General features: G+C 33.8%; 1 protein-coding gene and 2 pseudogenes across 4 annotated transcripts; all 3 read left to right on the top strand.

Annotated features, from left to right (window-relative positions):
- The first annotated feature begins 3205 nt into the window (after positions 1–3205).
- On the top strand, positions 3206–7717 carry LOC18106250 (L-type lectin-domain containing receptor kinase IV.1-like; annotated as a pseudogene).
- Positions 7718–13354: 5637 nt separating this feature from the next.
- Positions 13355–14433, top strand: LOC127904449 (L10-interacting MYB domain-containing protein-like; annotated as a pseudogene).
- Positions 14434–20472: 6039 nt separating this feature from the next.
- On the top strand, positions 20473–22884 carry LOC7486521 (uncharacterized). 4 transcript variants are annotated; one of them, XM_024587412.2, is made up of 8 exons: positions 20473–20687; positions 20821–20864; positions 21008–21151; positions 21555–21703; positions 21802–21856; positions 21925–21987; positions 22079–22206; positions 22434–22884. In XM_024587412.2, the coding sequence occupies exons 1-8, from the start codon at positions 20612–20614 to the stop codon at positions 22510–22512; spliced, it is 738 nt and encodes a 245-aa protein (XP_024443180.1). In that variant the 5' UTR covers positions 20473–20611; the 3' UTR covers positions 22513–22884. The 4 variants fall into 4 exon arrangements, with proteins under 4 accessions (XP_024443180.1, XP_024443179.1, XP_052304032.1 ...); XM_024587411.2 differs by having other exon boundaries at positions 20806–20864; XM_052448072.1 differs by having other exon boundaries at positions 20476–20687; positions 21630–21703.
- The last annotated feature ends 4966 nt before the right edge of the window (positions 22885–27850 follow it).

Genomic DNA, 27850 nt, shown 5'->3' with positions numbered 1-27850 from the left:
ATTTGTCTGGAGCTGCGGATTTATTGATTTTGGATGCTCGAATAGAAATTATTGATCTTAAAGTGGAATTGAGCTTTGACAGTGGGCATCATCATTCAAGTGAATTTCAGGTTCTCTAATAATTTTCTATGTGAGTTTTGGTTGTCTAATATGCAATGACACAAGGGATAAATGAAAAACATGTTATAAATTTATAATCGAAAATATATATATATATATATATATATATATATATATATATATAAAACAATTTATTAGGTTATGTTATGATATATTATAATATTTTTTAAATATATTAAATTTAAATAATTTCACATCAATCACAAATACTATTATATCAGGTATTATTATATAGATTCGACACACTTGAGGTGGTACATCGAATTGTCCACATTTGGATGAACAATGATTAGGGTAAGCATTACTATCATCATGAAGAGCATACCTATGATATTCATAATGAGCATGAATATGTACAAGAAAATTAACAAAAAAATTTTTATTTAATATTAGTTGTAGTTGTGGGAAAATCTCCATGTGGGTAGGCCTTAAATATTAAGATTGCCAGATATGACACTCCAAACTATAGGGGTTACACTTCATCTCCTACTAGGATGCAGATAATGTGATGTTATTTTTGCAATATAGATTTATATTGTGTTTTTGAAACTTTGAAAAATGCAATTAAACTAACATGTTTTTAATGCTAGGTGGTGTGTTTGATGAGTTTTTGAGAATAATTCATCACATATGCTAGCATTTTATCAGAACGAGCTCGATAGGCAACATGCTATCCAAGTATTTTTTTTAACTATTTGCAGCAAATTATTGTTGTTTGATATTTATTTAACTTATAATCTACGGATAATTTCGACGTCTTACTCGAAAAAAAAATTAGTTGTTACTCCAGCTGTCTACATCAGCGGGATAGATACATGGACAACAGTGGTCCCGCTAATATGTTTTGAGATGGTCGAGCTACATTGTCCAAATTGAATAATGGACAATTCAACTTCAGACAACACTTTCCAGTTGATATCAATACGAGTGATGCTTTGCACACCATTACTCGTAGGGGTAAAAATGATAATTACGATTGGTTAAGCCATCATAATGCTTATGTATTATAGTGGGATGCATGGAAGAATGAGATATTTATAAAGATGCATCATGTGATTACTAATAAGGAATATATGATTTGGTACATGAGTATAACATGATGGATTATTACTCTGTATCCCGAGCAGGTTCCTCCACCTGGATACATGCAATACAAGCAACATGCCTAGAAGATTCAACATCACGTAAGTAATAAAGTCTTTTTATGATTAATATATGTTAATCGTTGAGTTTTATACATTTATCGTTTAATTTAACATTAATGTTTCATTAATATTAGGTTGGCTTCTTGTTATAGGAGGGTCGAGAGGCTGCTTCTTGTTTTTGTAGTACTGATGAAGAAAGTGAAGTTCACACCGTAATGTCTAGGTGTTTAAATGGTTGCGTACTAGACTTGAAATCTTTGGAGAGAGGCTAACTCCATCGTGGTAGAAGATGAGGCCACTTAGGCAAGAGTAGGAGCTGAATCCGGTGGTGCTACTGATGAGCCCAGATCATTCAGTAGACGACGTAGACATAGATAAATAGATGAGTTATGTTTATACATGTTTTTTTTTTGGCATTCTTAAGGCTACTTATGATTATGGAATGTGAGAATATGTTGAGTTTAGTTAGAATTTGTTGATTGCGGTTATTGGGGTTTTTTATAAGTTTTTTTAAGCGAGATAAAATTTTTGGATATAGTTCCTATATAGAGAAAATTTTGTTCAAATTTTGATAAAATTATAGATATTTCAACTCTCTAAAATCATAAAGTAAATAAAACTTCAGATTAACAAAAAAATATGATTCTATAAACCTTTTTAGGCTTAAAAAACAAAAATGGCACAAAACCTTACAATAGCCAAAACGGTCTGACTGTTTTGGCTACAGTCCAACCGTTTTATCAAATGTTCATACTATTTTGTCTATAGTCTAACCGTTTTATCAAATGTCCAGCCGTTTCTCAAAATAGTTCTGAACCGCGACATCAATTGTCATGGTTCTAAAACACGACATGTATCAAATGTCGCAGTTCAGAATCACGATATTATTAAAATGTTGTATTTATGAACCGTGATATTCTTAAACAATGTTATTTCACCAAAACTTTTTTTATCAAGTGCTATTTCATTATTTAATTATATTAATCGCAAAATTTATCCCTATTTTTTTGCTATATCCGTGCTTGCTTAATTGAAGACAAGCCAAAGTGAAAAACACGAAAAGAAAAGGAAAGAAGAAATCATAGAGAACATTCACAAGCATTTTCGTATCAAGTACCAGCATAAGGTCTTTATTTGTTCAGTCCATTCTCTCACGCACACAGCCCAATTCTAGGAGCTCTCTCAATTTTACACAATGAGTCATCATACATCCTTACTCCATTCCGTCGAAATCCAAGTCGTGTTGAAAATTTATGCGTCTTCTATGCAAAAGAAGGGAAAGAAAAGTATAAATTGAAAATGACATTAGAGTGGACATTGGCCACCAATGGCTAATGGATCCGAGTTGAAGAAAATAAACCATACAATTGACATAAATCTTCTAACCGTATTGATCGATCGGTATTGTTTATTATTAATTCTCGTACGAGCGCTACTAGAGAAGAAAACGCATCTCAGCTCTGGATTATCATTGCAAAATTAACACTAAGTTAATTCACACTCGAAGCCCGAAGAGAGATTTAACACTAAGTTAAGCTTATTGTCTTTCTAGATAAATATATTTCTTACGTGGGCATCACAATAGGGATGGTGGACTAGTCAAAAACCACGCGGACAACAAGATAAACCTTAAGATTCTTGAGTCTGCTGGTCAAGTCTGAACGATATAAAAGAATATAAGTGGCAACTAACCCATAATTAACAAAAGTCCAGTCCTATTCACCAGAAATATATAATGGATGATGGGCATGTGCCTTCCAACAGCAGCCTCCCATGAACCTTCAATGCAAGCTTGTGCTTATCTCAATATTTGCAGATAAGCAGGTCCCCACAGATTCAATCTGACCAATCAGCAAAAAAGGTAAACTCTTAAGAGTAGCGTAATCTATAGGTAGGGAATTTCCCAAACTGAAGTCCTTACAGAAAACATGGGACAAGAGTCGCCAGATTTGACTAATTTTCATATTGCCTTAAAATTACGCTCTGAAAGTGTAGGTTATAGGATCACGATCATCTAATGCATAGACTTTCTTTTTAGTGTTGCTGATTGGATATTCCATTATATATAATCGCCAAACATGAACAAGTAACAGGTGGAGACAGTTGCAATGTTATTCCAGATTTTCTTTCTGGTGCATGTCTCAGTTAGCTTCACAGCTTCTGAAGATCTCAACTTCACTTGCAAATGGGTTAGCCGAGGTAACCTCCAATGGCCCTTCGAGGCTAACCAACGAAACCAAACAACAAAAGGGTCACGCCTTCTATCCAAGCCCAGTACAACCTTCAAGAACTCTGTAGATGACACTGCTTTCGCCTTCTCCACTACCTTTGTTTTCGGTATCAGACCTGAATATGAACTCTTAGTGGCCATGGTATTGTCTTTGTCATTGCACCCACAAGAGGTCTCCCAGGAGTTCTTCCAAGCCAGTGGCTTGGCCTATTTAACGAGAGCAACAATGGGAATCAGACCAACCATGTTGTTGCTGTGGAGCTTTACACGATATACAGTGAGTTCAAAGATATCAATGACAGACATGTTGGGATTGATATTAATGGTTTAAGATCTGTAAAATCTGCTTCAGCAGGATATTTTTCCAATCCTGATGGTAAGTTCACAAACTTAACACTTATTAGTGATCATCCAATGCAATTAAGTTCGGGTGGAATATGATGGCATGAAGAAGCAACTTGGTGTCACTTTAGCTCCAACTAATGTTATTAAACACAGTAAGCCACTTTTGTTTTTGCCTCTTGATTTGTCACCAATCTTGAACTGTACTACTACGGAATTGCTAATTTGAGATTTTAAAAAAAAAAGCATAACAAGACACGGAATAGTTGCTTGAAGAATCAAAATTATATGTAATTGATCGCTTATATCCTAGATATCCTAGATATATAATGAGAAGCAAACAAGAAATATAAATCACAACGAAATTAATCAATCATTCAAAAAATTTGCAAGTTCAATTAAGAATTTAGTATGAGAATCACTCAACCACACAAATATAAATAAGCACACAATATGTGGTAACTTGTAGATAAAAATTCATCAACTCCATAAAATTTCTTACATAAAAGTATTTATATGTAAACTCTAAAACTAATGGGTAAGACTGCACTCATTTTAAATAAAATCCAAAATAATTAAAATAAGATTTGAACAATAAAGATAAATAAAACAATAGTTTAAGATTATTTAGTCTTTTACCACATATAATACTGAAAAATACCCAAAACAATAATTGGTTAAGAATCCTTGTTGAACAAAAGTGTCATATCATCCTTGTAAAATAATAATTAATTTCTGACTAATTAATTCTTCTAATTTGATATGTGATCTTTGTAAAATAAGTAAGCCAAAGACTCCTTGTAGTGAATGAAATCCATAACTTTTAAGAAAACAATGTCTAATATGTTTTCGCACTTTGCTGGCTGATTCTAGACCCAACTTCAAATATATCGTTCTCTTGTCCGGAAGAATTAGTAAACCTATCATATATCGTTGGAAATGTACAAATATCTAGTTTCCAACTCCATTGAAATCGATCCAAACTCCTCCTCCGGCTTCAAATATGACCCGAAAAGTAGATAAAAATCTAAATTGTTATATTTAAACATTTTTAATCCAAGCCTGTTGACTTTGTCTATTGAACTCCTCTTGGATCCACTTTGTTTTAATCCTTAAAATAGACCCAATAAACACTCCTAATGAATCCTTTGGTGTCGTAGCCAAGATCACATCATCTCGTTTCTCCTCAAAAGAATTCAATCTCAAACCATCACCTATATCAAACAAAAAGAGATCATAAACTTTGCTTATAGCAATAACATTTTCCTCGTCTTGCAAATTAAATTTATAGGCATTGACTCGTTCAATAATTTTGAATGAATCATCTCATCTAAACTAACATATTTGAATCTTTTTAACCCAAGTTTCTTGACTTAGCCCGTTGAACTCTTCTTGGATATATTTTGTTTTAGGCCTTAGAATAGATCCAAGAGATACTCCTAATGGATTTTTTAATGTTGTAGTGAGGATCGCATCATTTACTATGTATATAGGCTTCTCATCATCTACTGGTTCTGTCTTAATCATAGTTTTTAAACTCGGCCCGGTCCAAGGCTCGGGTTTCGAGTTTTGACCGGGTCGCCCTGGTCAATTCTTTTTTTTTTATCAAAACGACGTCGTTTTAGTAAAAAAAAAAACAAAAGCCAATGGGTTGCAATCGGGTCTTGCCGGGTCAACCCACCGGGTCACCCCGGGTTTTTCCTTTCCCTATTTTTTCTTAAACCCGGCCTGGTTCCAGCCCCGGATCGGCCGAGTCCCAGGTCGACTCGCCGGACCGGGTTTCAAAACTATGATCCTAACATCTCATTATTTGTTGGGCTGGAGCTTCAAGATAAATGGCCAAGCTGAAGCACTAGAAGCACTGGATATCTCCCAGCTTCCTAAGCTTCCTTGAATAGGACCCAAGAGAAGACATCCAGATTTTTAACCATTGGACTGCCTGTGATTTGCTTAAGGCCCCGTTTGTTTGCTGGAAAGTAGTTTCTTTTTGGAAAGTGAATTCCGAGAAAGTGAATTATTTTATGATGTTTGGTAGTGTAATGGAAAATAAATTGGAAAACATTTTCCAGTGTTTGGTTATGTCATGGAAAATGAGCTGAAAAATAACTTATTAATGTTTTATTTTTCTCAAGTTTATTAAAATAATGAGGAACAAATCTTAAAAATTAAAAAGTTGAATGAGAATGAAATTGAAAAAAAATATAATTTCATAAATTATCTCAAATAAAATAAATAATAATCAAAATAATAGAGATCAAATCTAAAAAATAAAAAAAAAATAAAAGATGAAGAAATTAAAATAATAATAATTAACATTTCATAAATTATTTCAAATAAAATAAGTAACAATCAAAAGAATGAGGATCAAATTTGATAGATAAAAAATTTCAATAAAAAAATGATAAGGAAAAATTAAATAACAATTGTAAAAATGAGGACCAAAGTTATCATAAAAATTAAATTTTAAGAGATGAAATTGAAAAATAAATATTCAAAACAAAATATATATAGCAATCAAAAGTTTGAGGACCAAATTTGATATAATCAGCAAATAATATGACATTTCTAAATTTTTCACAACTTCCGGAAAGTGTTTTCCGCCCAAATTTTCTAGGAAAACAATTTCCTGGAAACCAAGCCAAATTTTCCTTTGACTGGAAAGTGTTTTTCGTTGACCAACTTTTTTAATGACAAACAAACACAGGAGAGTTTGAAAAGCGGTTTCCTGAAAATCACTTTCCGGAAAACAAACATAGCCTAAGTTTGGTTTTAGTTGCAGTCTCATGTATAGTTTATGCTGTAAGAAGGACAAGGAAGTTCGCAGAAGTGCTGGAAGATGGGGAGCTTGACTATGGACCTCACTGATTCAAATACAAAGATCTTTATATTTCCACTAGAGGATTTAGGGACAAGGAACTGTTGGGTGGTGGTCGCTTTGGCAGAGTCTACAAAGGTGTCCTGCCAACCTCTAAGATTGAGATTGCAGTGAAAAGGGTGTCTCATGAATCGAGACAGGGGACGAGGGATTTTTGGCGGAAATTGTCAGCATTGTCCACCTTCTTCACCGGAACTTAGTCCCACTCTTAGGCTACTGCCGGCGTAAAGGAGAGCTACTTTTGGTATATGACTACATGCCTAATGGAAGTTCAGACAAATACCTCTATGACCAACCAACAGTCACCCTCAATTGGAGCCAATGATTTAGGGTCATCAAAGGTGCAGCTTCAGGGCTGTTTTATCTACATGAAGAATGGAAACAAGTTGTGGTTCATTGAGATGTCAAGGCTAGTAATGTCTTGCTAGATGGTGAACTGAATGGATGATTAGGAGATTTCGGCCTTGCAAGATTGTATGATCACGGAACAGATCCTCAAACAACACATGTTGTTGGAACTCTTGGTTATATCTTGCACCTGAGCATGCACGAAATGGAAAGGCGACGACAAGCACTAATGTGTTTTTTTCTGGGGCCTTCTTGCTTGAGGTTGCTTCTGGTAGAAGACCAATACAACAGACAGAGGATGTAATTTTGCTTGAGGTTGCTTGAGGTTCCTCTGCCAGACATTTCACCACATTGTCTTTCTGCTGGGGGCCTAACGTTTTCACACCGTGAAGGTTTAGACGATTTTGCCATGTCTTATCCATCTTCCATGGACAAGGCATTCTCACATACCGTATGCAGAGTCCCTCCTTTCAGGGGGGCGTTAGTTCTTCGTTTTCTTTCAAGACCTTGTCAAGAATTCATGTACAATCTATCTGGGGAATCCGAGGTGTTCCTGAAAAGGCCAATATGTAAGATATTATCCTCTGGATTTTTCATGTAGTAAACTGTCCTTTGGAGATGCATATGAAAGATCAAGATCACCTGCAGAAAAATAAAAGGATGCATAACACAGCATCCCTTTTGACGCGGTTCCCCTTCAACCGATACATTGCATCAAATACACGCTTAAAGTTTCAATTTCAATTTGGTTTTTGCAAGAGGCAATCGAGGGGAATGAATTCTGAACAGTAAAGACGAATGAAAATTACAGTCACATGAATGTGGGTTAATATATATAATCAAATTAAATCATACTTAATCTAACAAAAAAGAGAATGATGTTGCAGTGTGTGAACAAAATAGAAAGAAAACAGTAGCTCCTCCAGTAAAAACGAAGCGACAATTGTGTAATTTGCCAAACCCATTTCTCATTCACATTCAACTGTGAAGCTTGCGGCCAGAAATCCTTAATACAAAGTATTTGGCTCGCATTCCGCGTTAGCTGAATAAAATTTTCTTTCTAGAAAAAAAGGTTTAGCCATTAGCAGTATAATTTTTGCAGGCATCGATTTTTTTAATGTGAGTAAAATAATTTTTATGGTGAGCCAAAACTATTGCAAAGGGTTACAAAAACAGAATACTAGCTAATGTAATGAGAAGTAATTTCATGCAATTTAACGGGAAAAAAAAATTAGTGTTAACTAAAATTTTTTCACTTTACAACCATAATTTAGCCACTCTTTCTCATCTTTCTCAAACTAAGAATTTAAAAATAATAAAAATAAAGTTTATTTCAAAATTAAAAATTTAAAATATCAAGAGATTGAAAATTTATCATTAAAAAAGTTAAAGGGTTAAAATGAACTTTTCTTGTAAATTTTGAAACCGCCACTCATTTTCTTTTTGTAGCTATTAGCAATGTATTTTTTTTAGTGTTAGTAATTTGTTTTTTTTTTTTTTGGTTACCATTAGCCAAAACCATTATGAAGGGCTATAAACAAAATGTCAGCTAATGTTATAAAAAATAATGCCATCAATTTTTTTAAAAAAATACAAACGATTGAATTGTAATTATCAGGGGGTTAAAAGGAGCGCTCACTAATATTAAAAAAAAATATATGATTTGATGAAGAAAATTGGAATTTCTATGGTACACAATAAAAAGAAATTCAAATTATTTTTTAGTTGATGGCCTTAAACGTAAAATGTAGGGAAAACCTATAAAAACAAAAAGGAAGAAAACCAGAAAGAAAAAAGAAAGCAAAACATGTTAGGCACCTGCATGGGCCTGCGCGCCTGGTCATCTAAAAGAGAAATGACCTACGCAACATGCCTCTTTAATTTTATTTTTCAACTAAAGAGCGAATGACGCGTCGTCCGTCCTAGAAACAATGTGCAAGCAACACGTCGTTTGCTAGCTCAATTTCAAGCGACCAGAGGGTTCTTGAAAAGTTAGCCCATGAGTTGTTTTACCAAAACAATTTATTTTTAACCCATTCTTAACCGAAAACACCTAGAAAATACCTTGATAAATCCTTCAATGGTCTTAAAAAAACAAATATCGGAACAAAAACCCAAAATAAACTTGGAATAATAAAATTCTTGAGTTTAAATCTACCATCTTAGACGATGATAAGGGAAGAAAACACATAGGTAATTAAAACTTCCCTAATCGAATAGGCCTCGTTGACACCAATATTGATCTTTTTTGTGGTCAAAATCGGTGTCAACCAAAACACTCTCTACAACCGGAGTTCAACTACCTTCTCTCTCCTCTCTCAAAATAAGAACTGAAAAATAAATAAAATGAATTTTTGTATCAAAATTGAATTTTCAAAATATTAAAGGACTTAAAATTTATCACTTAAAAAGTAAACTTTTCGCCATAATTTTGAAATTGTCACCCATTTTCTCGACTTTTTTCACTTTGGTCATTTGACTCTAAATCCTATCATTTCTTAACAAATTTACTTAAATTAGCCATCAATTTGGTCCTAAAATGGTGAAATTAAGGGAAACAAAGGGCATTATGGCAATCCATAATGCCTTATGTATGTGTGACTAATGGCATTGGCTACAATGATTTACCCATATCTTTTAGTGTTTTCTACTAGTTATGTGGCTCATGTTTCGCTGCAGGCTAGATAATTTTATTTTTCAGCACAAAATATGAATGTGCAAGCGTTCACAATGTGTTTTTTGGCACAAAGAAAAAACTATAATCAGAAAATGAAAAATGCTATGCATGGACAACGATGATAACTAAAGACTAAATTGAAAATGTGATAGATATGTGTATCAAGATATATGATCTCGCAACATGGACAACGAACTCCGTTGTGTTAAATAACTTTTTTTCTTGGAATCAATTATTATTATAATGGATAATCATTTAAAAAACATGAAAATAAAAATTAATATTTTTCTTTCAGACAAAAAAAATATCTAGACATCATTAATGTGTTTTTTAAGAGAACAAAAATTAATCATGAATTCAAAATATGACACATATTGGATATATATATATATATATATATATATATATATATATATATATATATATATATATATATATATATAAAGTATTGAGATGTTTGCTAGTGAATATGTCATGTAACTAATCGGTTGGTTATACGCAACACTGATTTTATTCATGTAAAATATATTTATCATTAAAAAAGGCTTTCTTTATCTTTAATCTTCAGTTATATTTTATTAATGAATTTGAAGCAAAGATAAAGTCTATGAAACAAAGATATTTTGTATAGAAAATTATAAAGTTGTTATAATTATGAGATTCATATTCTTTCAATGCATTGGACATTAATTAAAGTTATAGAGACCGTTGTATATTATATTCCTTCATTTATGAAAAGAAGCAGTTGCTCTAATAAATTACGGTGTGAAGAATACCTGAAACTAATATGCAAGTGCTTGTCAGATGACATGTACATTCAACTAGCCTGCAAGAGAATTTCATATGCAGAGAGCATCTATGTCTATAGAAAGGCTAATATGATAGTTGTGTAAGTGATTTTTAAACTTGAGATCATTAAATTATATTATATAAAGAGTGTTATGTTTTGATCCTGACTACATGTCCTAATCAAGGGTAACAAACAGACAAATATTAGGTATAATATAAATTATATAAAGATATTTAAGTAATCAAATTGTATGATTGTCAGAATTCTTGCCTATATATACTTTATTTGTATTTAGGTTAAGACTAAGCACTCATAATCTACAGATCATTCAGAATTCTTGCCTTTTTTTATGTTTGATCTTAATTATTTTAACATGGTATCAGAGCTGGTTTTATGGAACGAAGCTTAATCCTGAACACAGCTTCGCGGATCCAAAATTTGGAGTGAGATTTTGTCTTATGTTTCTGCAAAATTTGGTATTTCGTCTTTCCTTCAGCCTCTGCAGTTTCTGCAATTTGGTATTTGCATTCAGTTTCTGCAATTATTTTGGTATTTCGTCAAGAAGATATTTGTTTAGTTTCTGCAATCTCTGTTCAGTTTCTGCAATTTGGTATTTTGTTTTCCGCTGCTTTTGCATTCTGGTTCTCTGTGACCGTTGATTATGGCTACTGAAAGAGATGATTCGCTTCAGTTTGTGAGTGTGAGGTTGGATGGGAAGAACTATTCGTATTGGAATTATGTAATAAGAAATTTCTTTAAGGGTAAGAAGATGTGGGGGTATGTTAGTGGAACTTATATGATACCTAAGAATATTGAGGAGGGGGATGCTGTTTTGATAGATACATGGGAAGGAAATAATGTAAAGATCATTACTTGGATCAACAATTCTATTGAGCATTCGATAGGTACGCAGTTGGCGAAGTATGAGACAGCAAAAGAGGTTTTGGATCATCTGCAAAGGTTATTCACACAATCAAATTTTGCAAAACATTATCAATTAGAGAATATGAGCTCTTCATCATAAGAATATGAGTATTCAAGAGTTTTATTCTGCTATGACAAATCTTTGGGATTAATTGGCTCTTACAGAATCGGCAGAATTAAAGGCATGTAGTGCCTATATCGAGCGTAGAGAGCAGCAACGATTGGTACAGTTTTTAATAGCACTTCGCAGTGATTTTGAATGACTTAGAGGTTTAATTCTACATCGTTCTCCACTGTCTTCTGTTGACTCTGTTGTCAGTGAATTATTGGCTGAAAAAATATGTCTTCGGTCTTATTCTGAAAAGGAAATCCTTTCTGCTTCAAATCCTTCGGTACTAGCAGTACCTTCTAAGACCCCGTTTGGTAACGTGGTAGCGTTCACGTTTCCTGCGTTTTCATTTTGCAAGTTGTTTGGTTAATAGCTGACCACAGTTTCAACTGCCTAGGGCCCACACAAAATTGCATTCCAAATGCAGGAGTAGGAAAAACAACTCTGCCTTGCTTTTGCCATGGCTGCTGTTCAGAAAATGTTGCAAACAATAACTTCCTTTACCAAAAAAAATTAATTAGCCCTATATATCCTCCTCCACATTCGCCTCCCAAGCAAAGCTGCAATCGTATCTCCTCCTCCACAGCTTTCCTCATCTCGTCGCTTTGTCCTCCTCCCCGCAGCTTCCTTATCTCAACCTTAAACAGACCTCAAACCGTTTCCTCCCTGCTGCTTTTTCCTCTCTACGAGCTTCATGTGCTCTCTTTACCGTGCTTGCCTCTGTAATGCCAAGCTCACCCTAACCTCACACACTCACCTTGACTGGCTGATTCCTTGCTCCCTACATTGTTCTTCATGCTCTCACACAGACCGAACCCAGTCACCAGTGTTTGTAGCCGAGTGTAGATCAAGCCCATCTGCCACCGATCTGCTGCCTTTATGAACTCCTTTCACGGTTTAAGAAGACACGCACTCACCAAGGTAATTATCTTGTCATTGTACCTAAAAAACTGCATATATCATGCCTTATCTGCTGCCACAAACATACAAAACAGCTTTCTTTAACTATAATTTCCTCTTAACACTGTTTTGTTTGCCAGAACCAAAGAGGGCATCGAAATCAGTCTCCTGGAAAGCTCAAGCACAAGCAGTCTTACCAATCTCTGTTTCAGTTGCACAAGTAACTTCAAGGTCAGTTGCTCTGTTTCAGTTGCACAAGTACAATTAATCTTTAATTTTCAGTTGCTGTGTGTTTTCTGAGAATTTACATGTGTGTAATTGTTACATTTTATTATGTCTATTTCGGTTGAACATTTAGCATCAATGTCAGTTGCTGTGTGTTTTCTAAATTTACATTTGTGTAATTGTTAGATTTTTTATCTCTGTTTCGGTTCAACAATTAGCATCAATGTCAGTTGCTGTGTGTTTTTAGACTTTACATGTGTGTAATTGTTAGATTTATTATCTCAGTTTAATGGGTATAAACATAAAACCTGTGTGAATATCTAGTTGCTGAAAATGGTACTGAAGACATTTATCTGCTCTATATCACATCTGATTATGTAATTAAACACATGAGAAAATTATATCTAAGAAATCTCAGCAGCTAATGTTATATTATATAATTGACAAATTATGCCTAGGAAATGAAAACATTGGCTTGTAGAAACATAAATGTAAATATACATAGTAATTAAAGTGGTAAGCTGATTATGTTAGGTCTATGTTCTTAAATTGCATATTTTATTTAAGTTGGCGATTTAATTAAGATAGATTGTGCATTCCATGTCCTTTACATTGTCTAGGAAATTAACCTGTTAATTGTATATTAGATAAAACATTTTAACCGAGAACATGGACGATTCTCAATCACAAGATAAGGCTTCTTGTACTAGAGAGATGTTGCATGCTTTTTGTGACATATGTATTAAAGCAATTGAGCAAGGTATGTGACCCAACACACATTTCGACAAAGCTGGTTGGAAATATGTTATGAATTGCTTTAAGGATCAAACTGGCCATGCATTAACGAAAGCACAATTAAATAATAAGTGGGACGGAATTAAAAAAGATTTGAGGATATGGAAAAGGTTGATTTCTGAAATAGGAGTAGGCTGGAGTGCTGAACTTGGAACAATTTTGGCACCTGATGAGTGGTGGACAACTAAAATCAAGGTCTGTTTTTTTTTTCAGTATGTGTAAAACTGTAATAAACTGTTTAATTGACTGCTGTTAGACTATTTTTTATGCATTTTTATCTTGATTGTCCATTGTTGTAGGAGATACGCGAAGCAAGAAAGTTTAGGCATGCTGGCATCGATCCCACATTGTGTTGTAAATATGATATCATGTTTACAAACATTGTTGCTACCGGTCACTATGTTTGGGCTCCATCATAGGGTCTGAATTCTAATGAAGATGATGTCAGTGAAAGGCGAACTAACGCAGTAAATGAGGACCCTCATCTAGAGGAAGGTAGTGGAGATTCTGAGGAGGATAGTCTATCAAATTTTGTTGACGATGTCAGTAATATGGTTGCTGGTGTCATTTTTTCCAACAGCACAAGCAATCTCACTGGTAGTAGTGGGAAGAAAAAAGGTGTGCAACAAAGTTCACAAAAAAATAAGAAAAAAAAGGGTGCCGGAAGGGGATCGCAATTGTTTTCGCGTTTAGATAAGTTGGTTGATAGGGTATCTACCAAGAATGAATGCACATCAAGTGGTTTGGATAAAAAAGGATGTAGCATAGAAGAGGTGATGACAGAGTTTCACTCCATTGAGGAAGTGGTTTTCGGCAGTGAGCTGTATTGTTTTGCAACTGAGTTTTTTATGGTTAGAAGTAGGAGGGAAATATGGGCAGCAATTAGTGATATGGACCAAAAATTTCAGTGGCTGGAATTAATGTTTGATCGAAGGGCAAACTACAGACCTTGATGTAAGTGTACATTTGATATAGGGAACACTTACAGTTATGTATATTATATCTAGCAGCAAGTAAATTTTATTGTGTGTTATATGTTTTGGTAAGCATTGCATGCATTTCATATTTGAAGTGTTGTTTGAATGTATAGCACACTTATCATGTTTGGTTTTTATTTTAATGAGTCGTTAACATATTGTATGGTTATGTGTTTTTCGCAGTTAAAAGATTACAATACCAATTCTTATGGTGAGGTGCACTGCATAAGGTGTTGCTGCGGTTGTGTTGTTGCCAAATGGTTGATGCAAACGGTTCTGTCGTTGCTGTTTTTCCAGGTTTCTAATTTGTAACGTATGATATGTTGAGCAATTCCTTTGTATTTGTAGCTGTAGGATAATGGGTTATGTTTGAGATGTCTGTAACAACTGTTGTTGTACCTATTACAAGCTGTAATTTTAGGTTTCATGTTGACTTCTATAGACTTATTTGAATGGCTGAAAAACTTTGTGTTGAGTTTGTTGTTTCAGCCTTGAATTGGATATTGTAATTTCTCGGATTTGATGGTTGTTTCTGAGTTGAATGGCTGTTAATTTGTTGAATGTTAGTTACTGAATGATTATTGCTAACTTGAATGGTTGATACTGCTGTGAATGCTTGTTGCGGACTTTAATGGCTGATAATGGTTTGAATGGGGTTTCCTGAGTTGAATGGTTGGTCATGGTACAAGTTGGGGTTGCTGAGTTGAATGGCAATAAAGATTAGTGGTTTGTGTTGTGTGTGTGTTTCTATTTAAGCTGCATTCTCATTTCAAAACATTTTCATTGGCTGCCAACAAATATTTCAAGCATTCCCACTTGTATTGCTTTGTTTTGAGAAGGTTTTGTTGCTGGTTTGACACTGCCACGTCAAGTGTATTGAATTTAGAAGGTTAGTTGTTGATTTGAGGGCTGCTGTTTAGTCAATAAAGCTTGATCCTTATGTTTTGTAAACAAATTATGAGGTTAAATCTGATAGGGCTACTGTCTAGTCAATAAAGCAAGTTCATTTATGTGTGTTTCTATTTATAAGTTGCATTCTCATTTCAAAACAGTTTCATTGGCTGCCAATAAATATTTCAAGCATTCCTACGTGTATTGCTTTGTTTTGGGAATTGAAATTATTGTTGTGTTGTAAAATATTGAATGAGTTACTTATAAGTAAAATATGTTCGACAATTAGGGATTGCTCCAATGTAAATGTTTTGGGTTAAGTTAATGTCGCCATTAACGTTAAAATATTCTAAACAAATTCCGCAATGAACAATGTCTTTTTACCGTTACTTTGCAGGTTGAAAATTAAAATTATTGTTGTGTTTAAAATATTGAATGAGTTACTTATAAGTAAAATATGTTCGATAATTAGGGATTGCTCCAACGTAAATGTTTTGGGTTAAGTTAAGGTCGCCATTAACGTTAAAAATATTCAAAACATATTCTTCCATGAACATGTATTTTTATCGGTACTCTGCAGGTTCAAAGTTGATATTAAGTTGTGTTTGTAGATATGGATGCGGATTGGTTTAATGCATTTTTTGATGACCAGTATGAAAATGTTATGAATAATGTTGTTCGGTATGTGTCTGATGGGTTTGCTAGTACAAGTTCTAGACGTGGTTTTGGAGGTAGTTTCGGTGCTGGTTATGGGAACAATAACAATGAGGTGGAGGATGACAACCAAAATCAACAGGATGACGATGACGTTGGCGATTTATTTTGGCATAAAGAGTGTGATCGCACTAAATTAGTAATATGCACTGCTGGAGCACTGGATTTGTATCACAATACGTATATTTATAAAGAACCATGTATTGTTTCATACAACACTGGAATGCGATGGTTGATTGAAATTTTAAATGGGTATTGGGTGCGTTGTGTGAACATGTTTCGGATGGATGCAGACACATTGAAGAGTTTGTCTTTTGAGTTGGAAACGATGTATGGGTTGAAACCGTCTAGACAGATGAGTGTTATTGAGAAGGTAAGCATGTTTCTCTACACTTTAGCTCTAGGTGCTTCGAACAGGGAAGTTCAGGAGAGATTTCAACATTCAGGTGAAACTGTGTCCAGAAATTTCAACGAAGTTCTTCGTTTTGTGTGCGTGCTAGCTGCTGATTTAATCAGACCAGTAGATCCAGAATTCACAGCAACACCACTGAAAATTGCAATTAATCCGAGATAAATGCCCCATTTTAAGATAAAAAAAAATACTTTTTTAGAAGTTGTTAAATATTTCAAAAGGTTACAATTAAATATTTAAGTACAATTAAATTGATTTGGCAACAAATTTTTTGATTTTGTAGAATTGTATTGGAGCGATTGATGGAACACATGTACGTGCATGTGTACATGCATGTGTATCACAAGAAAATCAAATCCCATTTATTGGTAGAAAAGGTGTACCAACGCAAAATATAATGGCAGCATATAGCTTTGACATGCAATTTACATTTGTTTGGGCTGGGTGGGAAGGTAGTGCACACGATACAAGAATATTTTATGAGGCGATTGGAAATACAAACATACAATTTCCGAGGCCACTGAAAGGTATTCACTCGCAAAAAAATAGGGTTGTTGTTCAGCTGGTCTAATTTTTTTTTCTATGAAATAGGAAGTAAGCGTTAAACAATAATTAATTTTATGTAGGGAAGTATTATCTCGTTGATTCGGGATATCCGAATGAGTACAGTTACTTGGGTCCATATTCTAGTTATTCTTCATCGTTTACTTCCTTTTTAGCTTCTATTCATTGTCTCTTTGAGCCCTCTTCCTATAAAGAGGCAATTATTGATCCACTTTGGCAGCAAGCTATGGATGAGGAACTTTCTGCTTTGCATAAGACAGATACTTGGGATCTGGTTCCTCTACCTCCTGATAAGAGTGTTGTTGGTTGTTGTTAGGTGTATAAGATCAAGACTAATTCTGATGGGTCTATTAAGCGATACAAAGCTAGGCTGGTTGCAAAAGGATACTCTCAACAGTATGGTATGGACTATGAGGAGACATTTGCCCCGGTTGCAAAAATGACTACTATTCGTACTCTTATTGTCGTAGCTTCGATTCGTCAGTGGCATATTTCTCAACTTGATGTTAAAAATGCCTTTTTGAATGGAGATCTTCAAGAAGAAGTTTATATGGCACTCCCTCCTGGTATTTTACACGACTCTAGATATGTTTGTAATCTTAAGAAAGCATTATATAGTCTTAAACAAGCACCCCGTGCTTGGTTTGAGAAATTCTCTATTGTGATCTCGTCTCTTGGCTTTGTTTCTAGTAGACATGATTCTGCTCTTTTTGTTAAATGCACTAATACAGGTCGTATCATTCTGTCTTTATATGTTGATGACATGATTATTACTGATGATGACATTGATGGTATTTCAGTCTTGAAGACAGAGTTGGCTAGACGATTTGAAATGAAGGATTTGGGTTATCTTCGATATTTCCTGGGTATTGAGGTAGCATACTCACCTAGAGGTTACCTTCTTTCTCAGTCGAAATATGTTGCAGATATTCTTGAGCGGGTTGAGGTCAACGCGAGGTACTCTTCTTCTGATAGTTTACCTTTGATAGATCCTACTTTATACCGCACTATTGTTGGGAGTTTGGTATATCTCACCATTACTCGTCCAGATATTGCATATGTTGTTCATATTGTTAGTCAGTTTGTTGTTTTTCCTACTACTGTTCACTGGGCAGCTGTTCTTCGTATTTTGCAATATCTTCGGAGTATAGTTTTTCAGAGTCTTTTACTTTCATCTACCTCTTCCTTAGAGTTGCGTGCATACTCTGATGCTGATCATGGTAGTGATCCCACAGATCGCAAGTCTGTTACTGGGTTCTGTATCTTTTTAGATGATTCTCTTATTTCTTGGAAGAGCAAGAAACAATCTATTGTTTCTCAATCATCCACCGAAGCAGAATATCGTGCCATGGCATCTACTACAAAAGAGATTGTTTGGTTACGTTGGTTACTTACTGATATGGGAGTTTCCTTTTCTCATCCTACTCCTATGTATTATGACAACCAGAGTTCTATTCAGATTGCTCACAACTCGGTTTTTCATAAGCGAACTAAGCACATTGAGATTGATTGTCATCTTACTCGTCATCATCTCAAGCATGGCACCATTGCTTTACCTTTTATTCCTTTTTCCTTGCAGATTGCAGATTTCTTTACTAAGGCGCATTCCATCTCTCATTTTTGTTTTCTGGTTGGCAAACTCTCGATGCTTGTAGCTGCCACATCATGAGTTTGAGGGGAGATGTTAAATAATATTTATGTAGTATTATTTATTAAGGGTAGAATAGTACTTTCAGTTTAACCTATATATACTTTATTTGTATTTAAGTTAAGACTAAGCACTCATAATATACAGATCATTCAGAATTCTAGACTCTTTTTTTTTTGTGTTTGATCTTAATTATTTTAACAACACATATAAGAACCAATGGTTTTTTCTTGATGTCAAATCTACTTTTTTATGCAATTTGAAAGTGAAAAAAATAGCTAAGTGGAACTTCCTTAATTAAATAGAACTCATTGACACTAAGATCGATCATTTTTGTGGCTGAAATGAGTGTCAAGTAATGATTTTCTCTTTCTACTTTTGAAATCCAATGACTTTTTCTCTCCTCTCTCAAAATAGAGGAAAAAAATAAGAAAAATAAGTTTTCGACCAAAATTGACTTTTCTTGAAATTTAAAAAATATGAAGTGCCTAACATTTTTAATTCAAAAAGTACAAGGACTATAATGAATATTTTACCAGAATTTTGAAAGCGCCACCCATGTCTTCTATTTCTTTCACTATAGTCCTTTGGCTTTTAACCTTGTCATTTCCTATCAAATTAACTAAAATTGGCCTTCAATTTGATCATATAAGAGAGAAAAAAAAAAAAAGGATGAAAAAAAATTACACTGTGGCAATCCACAATATAATGAGTTTGTATCTATAATATTTTGCCCATGTCTTTTAGTTTATACTAGATCATTGGCTTATGATACGTTGTGGGTCGGAACAATTTTTTTTAAGTGAAAAAAATATATAGGCGTTGCTAATATTTTTTCTAGTAAAAAAAAATAAACCGTGTAGATATTGACCCGATATGATCTGGTCGCTTTGGCAGGCTCAAAAGCCACCTCAATGACTTATAAAAATATAATTTGACTCAAAATAAATATTTAAAATGAGATTTTTTTATAAATATTGAAATGATTACATATTGGATCGATTCGGGTCAACTTGGGTTAACCTGACAATCCGCATGTCATGTCACGAGACCATGATAACCCTTAGTAACCAAATTAAAGCAAAATTATAAAATCCAATTTCTAATAAACCTAATGTTAAAGGATGAAACTAAAAAATATTCAATTAAAAAAGATTACTCGTGTCAATTCAGGTTAACCTATCAAACTCGTGACCCGGGTCATGAGACCATGATAACGCAGTAGAAAGCAAATTGAAGAAAATTATGAAGCTCAATTTTCAATCAACCTGGTGTGGAAAGATGGAATTGAAAAAAAATTAATAAAAAAAGAACAGAAAAAAACAACTCGAGTCAACCTGAATTAACCTGCCAAACTCATGACCTAAGTCATGAGGCAGAAATAACCTCATAGAAAGAAAACCGAAACAAATCATAAAGTCTAATATCAATAAATCCAATATTAAAGGATGTAATTGAAAAAAAAAAGCCAAGTAGAAAAAAAAACTAAAGTCAACTTAATTAACTTATTAAATCAATGATCTAAATCATGAGTTTGAGATAATACATAAAAAGTAAATTATAAAAATTAATAATTATATGTAAATCTAATATGGAAAAATAAAATTTAAATAAAAAAATAGATTGAAAAAAAAAACTATTTAAATAAATAATATTTTTTAAGTAGATATAAAGTTAAATCCCCCTCTTTCATTTTATTTTTTTGTTAAGTTAATCAATAACAATGTAATAAATATATAGGGCCTTGGAAACGACGCGTAACTTATAATAGACTACAGGTCATACAATAGCAGAGAAAGAAAATCATTTCAGAGAGAGAGAGAGAGAGAGAGAGAGGGTGAAATTGCATTTGTATGTTGAAAAGGAAATAGCAAAAACAACAACAGCAAGTGATCAAGAAAGAAAATACATAAAACAGAAAGATAATGCCGGTGAGAGTAGAAGAAACCTCCTCCTCCTCCTCCACCTCCTCTTCCTCCTCCGCACCTTCTCAACTTTCAGGTATTCGTTGCTTCCTTCGTTCGAACCACCACCTTTAATTCAATTATTCGATTTGATTAGGCTTAGTATCTAATTATAATATAATAATCAATGATGATGATTAATTAACACTGTGAAGGTGAAAATTCATCAGGACACACTTCACCTCCAGTTTGTACTCTTTTGACTGTTGGACAGGTAAGCCTTTTGCTCTCTCTCTCTCTCTTTTAATTTTTTTAATGACAATAACACTGTGAAGGTGAAAATACCCCCCATTTCTCGCTGTTCATTTTTGTGAATTCATGTGCGTTGTTTAATTTTTTGTTGTTGGGTTGAAACAGGCCTTTTCTGGAACCCAGAATGTTTCTAGTCTTCAGAAGGATGAAGCTTGGAGAGTTAATGTTCGCATTCAAGGATGTGACCTTGATCATGGTTACCTATGTGGTACTATGGAAGCCCTTAATGTTCCTATGGCTGACACTCCCGTACGTTTCCATTTCCTTCTATCTTCCTACTTTGAGACCTGCAAAATAAGTATTTTTTTTATAAAAAAAATTTCTTCCATTTTTGGCTAATCAAAGGTTTAATTAGGATTTAACTCATTTGTTAATGTGCGACTATGTTTCCATGCTTCTGTGATCACCTGCAGTCTGAGCTAACAACACGTGCTTTGGATCTCCCTGTGGTATTAACTTTGTAGGGTGTTTCATGTTATTGTAACATATTGGTGTCTTGCTATTTCATTTCTCGCTCTTAATTCTTATGGATCCAATTTGGAATGGATTTGTTCCTGCTAGAGTATCCTTAGGACGGGACTTGAATGCAGTTGGACCTAATCAAAGGGATGCATGGATTCTGTAAAATGCTACCTTTTTTTTATTCTTGCAGGTTTATGGTGGTCTGGTGAATATGCAGAATGTACTTGCAGTTATGTTTACTTTGTTTAGCTATGATGTGTGTCAGGTAGTAACTTTTTGGGAAGGAGAAATCGTTGATGGCAAGAATTACACTTTCTTCACTGGCAAATGGGAAGCTTCGTATGTGTCTTAACTCCATCTTTAATGCATGGATCATGTTAGATATGAGTGATTGTGGACAATACTTTCCTTTTTAATTATTTCAAAAAAATTTACAGGTCAGAAGATGATATAAGGCACTGGACTAAGTTTCCGTCTTTCCAACCATTTCTGGTAAGATCCAGAACTTCTTTTGCATATACGCCGGATATCTGCTCTCTGATTGATTTTGTTATTCACAGGAAAAAGTGAAGGTTGATGGTGGCAAGTCTTTGGACTTGATTAGCTATCCGTACATATTTATGGTAATGCATGATCAAAACATTTGAGCAGTTGGTGATAGAATCATTATATCAGAATTAGTAACTTGAGATTTTGTGTGGTCTCTGTGTCTAGAGATGGAAAGAGCAATACTTTGTCAACGTTGGAACAGACTGTGGGTTGACCATAGCTGGTTTTTACTATGTTTGCTTCTCTTGTACTGATGGTTCCATCAATGGCTTCTACTATGATCCTAACAGCAGGTACTTCTCCCATTTTCCTTGGGCTTGAGATTCTACATAACGTTACTTATTGTTTTCTTTGGATATTAAATGTTATGATGGCAATTTCTATCTATTTTTAGAAATATCATATGCGTTAAACTAGATCAAGCATGTCCCCGCCGTATAGTCACTGTTTACTTTTCTGTACTGCAAAACAAACTTATGAATGAAATATGGAAATGAATCATTCTTCATTTATCTTGCAGCCCGTTTCAGAAGCTTGAACTGAAATCCACTAATGAGGGAAGATCAGGTTTCAGTTTTTCATCTTATGAGTTACAGTGAAGTAGAACTAGTGCAACTGAATCAAGGATTAGCACCTGGGAATTTGTTGAATTGAGCAGAGTTTCTTGAACCACATCTCTGAAATCTATAGTGCTCTATCTGTAATAGTAACAATACCTGTCCATGCTGCTAAGAAATGCTCACCATGGACTTTTATCATCTCAAACTGAACAAGTGACTTTGTGTTTGGTCATGGTTGGTTTGTGAGCATTATAAACTGGTTTGGACAGGATCTGTATCTGATCAAGAAAATTTTGTTTTTAAGCATCTGCATCCTGAGAAGGCAGGTCTTGGATGGGATACAATGAACAATCAAAGTTATGTATTTGAAGCAGTCAAATTAGCAGATGATCGATGCTTTAGCTTCATAAATTTAGCTCAAGGGAAATGGCTTCAGAAACCTCCCAAACAAAATTAGTTTGATATCAAAACAAAGTAATTCTTAAGCGTTATACTGGCATTAGGTCGCACTCTTTGCTGCAGATGACCATGCAACTTCCATGTCCCAATTGTTGGAAACTAAACACGCAAGTATTTGAACATCCCCAAGTGAGTGTTTATTGATTGTTTCACTCTTTATTTGGATTAATTTGTTTTCCTCTTTTTCCTTTTCTTGCCCCTGATAAGGGTGTCATTGTTTTCACATTCCTCTTCATTGAAGAGCCATCAGAACTCAGCCATTCGTCAGAAATTTGAAAACCTAAAAACTTCTGAAGTGGAGAAGAAACCTTGTTTTTGCAGCAAGAGCAAGAGTAGGCACATTTGAGGGCATGTCTCCTGAGTCTGATGTTTGTTGAGAATTGTTAAAAATATTTTAGGGAGACAGAATTCTACTCGCATGAGCAGAGGAATGCAGCATCTGCAAACAATATTGTGCCACATTTGACTCAGAAAAACAAGTCCTTTGAGGATTTGGAATGTCCTGTGAGCAATTTATCTTCCTCCCTCTAAATGCAGCCCACATAAACAACATTTGATTCAATGAATTTTAAAGATGATGTTAAAGAGACCGTGATAAAAAAATACTATGGATAATAAAATTGGTGTCATTGAGGAAAAAAAAACACTCGGGAGTTGATGGAGTTTTTAAAATGACAATAGATCATTGGTGTAAAATGGGTGTTTAAAAAAAATTAAAGAAGAATGATAAAATTAACAATTATAAAGCACGCTTGGTAGCTAAAAGTTACAAATAATAGCATGGTGTCGATTACAAAAAAAGTTTTTGCTCTGGTTGCAAGGGATGATGCAATAAAATTGATCATTGATTTGGCAACTCAAAATTCATGGCTTATCTTCCAGTTGGATATGAAGTCAGCTTTTCTACATGATCTTCAAGAATAGGTGTTTGTTGATCAACCTCTAGGTTATGTGAAATTTGGTAATGAGCATGAGGTATATAATTTGTAAAATGTTTTTTATGAGTTAAAGCTCCAAGAGTTTGGTATAGTTATATAGATACTTATTTATTGAAGGAATGAATGATCTAAAAGATGTCTATATGAGAATATATTTTTTTATTAAAATTAAAGATGGAGGAAAGATGTTATGTTTGGAGAAATTAAAAGGCCTATGATAACAATTTGATATGTCAATCTTGGAAAGTTACATTACTTTCATGATTTTGAAGTGGTTCAATAAAATGGTAGAATATTTATTTCTTAAGAGAGATATGTTTGAGAAATTTTAGAGAAGTTTTGAATGAAGAATTGTAATTCATGAGTACACCAATTAAATTTAGTTTGAAGCTAAATGAGGATCATGGAGGAAAAAAAAAAGTTGATTATATTCTTTACAAGCAAATTAATGTGAACCTCGTGATCATGTGGTCACGCAACTCATAACAAGATTAACAATGAATCTCGAAAAGTTGAAACAAGTTTGATAGGAGTATGATACAATCAAAACCTATCCCAAGGCACCAGCATCATTGGAATAAAAATCATCATCTACGAATACCAATTCGCGAACTAGAAGTATAAGAAAGACACCACGAAGCCAGTTAATCTTCGATAAGTCAATTTAGTTCGTTAGAGAATCAAATAATGAAAAAATCTCTCTCACAAAAGTTGAATAAATTCAACAATAATAGTATTATCAAGTCTTTATATTTTGTGCTTACAAAGAGTATTTATATTCTTGGAAAAAAAACCTTAATGCTAATGGATCGGACATGCATTTAATTTAAATAAAAGCCCAAACTAATTAAATTAAGGTTTAAAAATAAAAAAAAAATAGTCTAAATTATTTTTCACCCTTTTTCCACATATGATAGTGAAAAATATTAAGATAAATAATTGTTGAAGAATCCTTGTTGAACACAAGTTTGATGCTTTATAAAATAAGAAATAATTCCTGACTAGTTAATTCTTCTTGTTTGATATGGAATCCTTGTAAAATAAATAAGCTAAACGTTGTCACATAAGTTCCCAATAGCATTAAAGACTTTTTGTAGTGAATGGAATCCATAACTCTTAAGGAAACAATATATTTCTCGTTTCGTACTTTGCTAGCAGATTCTAGACACAACTTTAAACATGTCATTCTCTCTCTTCCAGATTAATGCCTACCATATATCTTTGGAATGGTATAAATGTCTATTTTCCAACCTACTTGAATCGCATCAAAACTCCTCTTGAAGCTTTAGATATGACCTTAAAAATAGACAAAGGTGCAAATTGACAAATTTGAACCATTTTTACCTAAGCCTCTTGACTTAGCTGATTAAACTCCTCTTGGATCCATTTTAATTTAGGCCTATAATAGACCCAATGGACACTCCTAATCGATCTTTTGATGTCATAGCCATGATTGCATCACAAATTATAGGGAGTTTGATGTATTTGACAACAACAAAGACAAATATAATGTATTCAGTAAGTATTGTTAGTAGATATATGGAGAATCTAATATACTTTTATCTTTTGATTGTTAAAAGGATACTTTTATACTTGAAAGGTACTGTGGAGTATAGATTGTTCTATAAAAAAGAGAAAAGTCAGATTTGACAAGAGATCAAGATGATAGAAGAAGAACTTATGGGTTTGTTTTTAAGATTAATTCAAGCGTTATTTCATAGTCTTCAAAGAAGCAATCAATTGTCACTTTATTAACCACCTTAATTTATGGTTGTGACTTCATATGCATGTCAAATGATATAGTTGAAGAAAATTCTTAAAGAACTTAATTTCAAGAGATAAGGGCCTATGATAATTTTTTGTGACAATAACTCAACAATTAAACTATCAAAAAATCCAGTTCTACATGGTAGAAGAAATCATATTGATGTGAAGTTTCACTTCTTAAGAGATCTCACAAAGGATGAAACGATTGAGATAATATATTGCAAAAGTGAAGATGAAGTCATTGATATATTCAACAAGTCTCTAAAATTGGAATTGCTTGTGATGCGTAGGAGATTACTTGGTGTTTGTATTCAAGAAGACCTTGTTTAGAGAAGAGTTTGTTATTGTGAAACTGAGTGTTAAGAACATCAGTTTAAGGGAGGGATTGTTAAATAAAATCCTACTATACATGGGAATCCTTGATAAAAAAAAAAAAAAAAGATTTGTGATATAGACTAGTTAATAAGAATCATTGTTTAATTAGTTAATTGGAATCCTTATTAGATTATGATAGTTAGAGGTATAATCTCCCTATAAATATAAAGGCCAATGTATGCAAGATTTAAAAGTGTTGAATATCAATAAATAAAAAAGGGATGTTAAAATACTTTGTAAGTATAGTGTTTTCAACAATAAGGAGGGATTGTTAGATAAAATCCTAGTGCATGCATGAATCCTTGATGATAGTACTCGTATAAAAATTTCATAACAATTTAACATTCATTATATCACAATAGTAGATCCTTCATGATATTCGTACAGACATTCTATAACAGCTTAGTACTAACTATAACACAATAAAAAACACTTCATAAGAAATTCACTTCAGGGAATTAACGTTATGCTAGAAGGGGTGGAAGTCACCTACCTGTTCCTCCCGTGGGGTGCCCTTTTTCGGTCGAAGGTCCGATCCCAGTCGCACCACCTAACTCATGTAACACAGAAAGTGGTGAAAAGACTTATAGAAAAAGACTTAATCTGCCGATATGATCCACCAGAAAAGATATTGACCGATAATGCACAGAACTTCAACGACAAGATGATATTAAAGCTTTGTGCCAAATGGAAAATCAAGCATTCCAATTACTCACTGTACAAGTCGAAGATCAATGGTGCTGTAGAAGCTGCCAACAAGAATTTCAAGAAAATTATTCAGAAAATAGTGATCACTTACAAAGATTGGCACGAGATGTTGTCATTTTCCCTTCACGTATATCGCACTACAGTCAGGACTTCAACAAGAGCTACCCCGTATTCTTTAGCATATAGAATGGAGGCCATGATGCCTTTAGAAGTAGAGATCCCCTCGTTGAGAGTATTGATAAATTCTACACTAGAAGAGGCCGAGTGGGCCAAAGTAAGATATAAACATCTAAACCTGATCAATGAGAAAAGAGTAGTTGTGATTTGTTATCACCAACTTTACCATAAAAGAATGGCTAAGGCATATGACAAGAATGTTTAACCTCGAGAGTTCCAAGAAAGAGATCTAGTGCTGATAAAAATATTGTCTTTACCAGGAGAAGACCGGAGTAAATAAGAGCCAAACTACGAGGGTTCTTATGTAGTGAAGAAGCTTTCTTAGAAAGAGATCTAAGGTTGTTTAGAATGGATGGAGAAGATCTAGCTAGACCTGTGAATTTCGATTTTGTAAAAAAAATATTATGTATGATGTATCTAGTTTTCTTTCCACATCAATATAGTGAAGTTTGGCCATGAATTCTTCATGTAAAGAACCTTTCTTTATAATTTGCATGATCTTACAACATTTGAAATCCTTTTACTAAAAAAAATCTTGAAAGAACTGATTTTGTGCGTGATTGCAAGGAATGAATCATATTATGCTTAAGATAAGGTTCAGCAATTTTCAATTAAGAGGTGACCAAACCAAATAAACCAAAGATAACTATGATATAAAACCTATCTTTGAATGGCATTTTGAGTTGTATGGATAAATGGCTGGTAGTCACTCTGTGTAATCACCTGCAAGTTCTTTTAGAAAATGAAAAAGTTTATCAATACTAACGATGTGAGTTTGAAATGAGGAATAGTCATCTTTGTTATCCCTTCACTTTCTAAGAATATATCATCCCATGTGGTCCTCATTTGAGCCTAAATAAGTTTTTCTTTGGAAAAACTCTGACTAGGATCACACCCCATACTAGGGGTAACAAAACAATATGAGCAAATTGCTAAAATACAAATACATGCAT

The sequence above is a fragment of the Populus trichocarpa genome, chromosome 16 (genome assembly GCF_000002775.5).
Source record: "Populus trichocarpa isolate Nisqually-1 chromosome 16, P.trichocarpa_v4.1, whole genome shotgun sequence".
NCBI lineage: Eukaryota > Viridiplantae > Streptophyta > Magnoliopsida > Malpighiales > Salicaceae > Populus > Populus trichocarpa.
The sequence above is the reverse complement of the archived record's forward strand: the minus strand, read 5'-3'. Positions and strand labels throughout refer to the sequence as shown.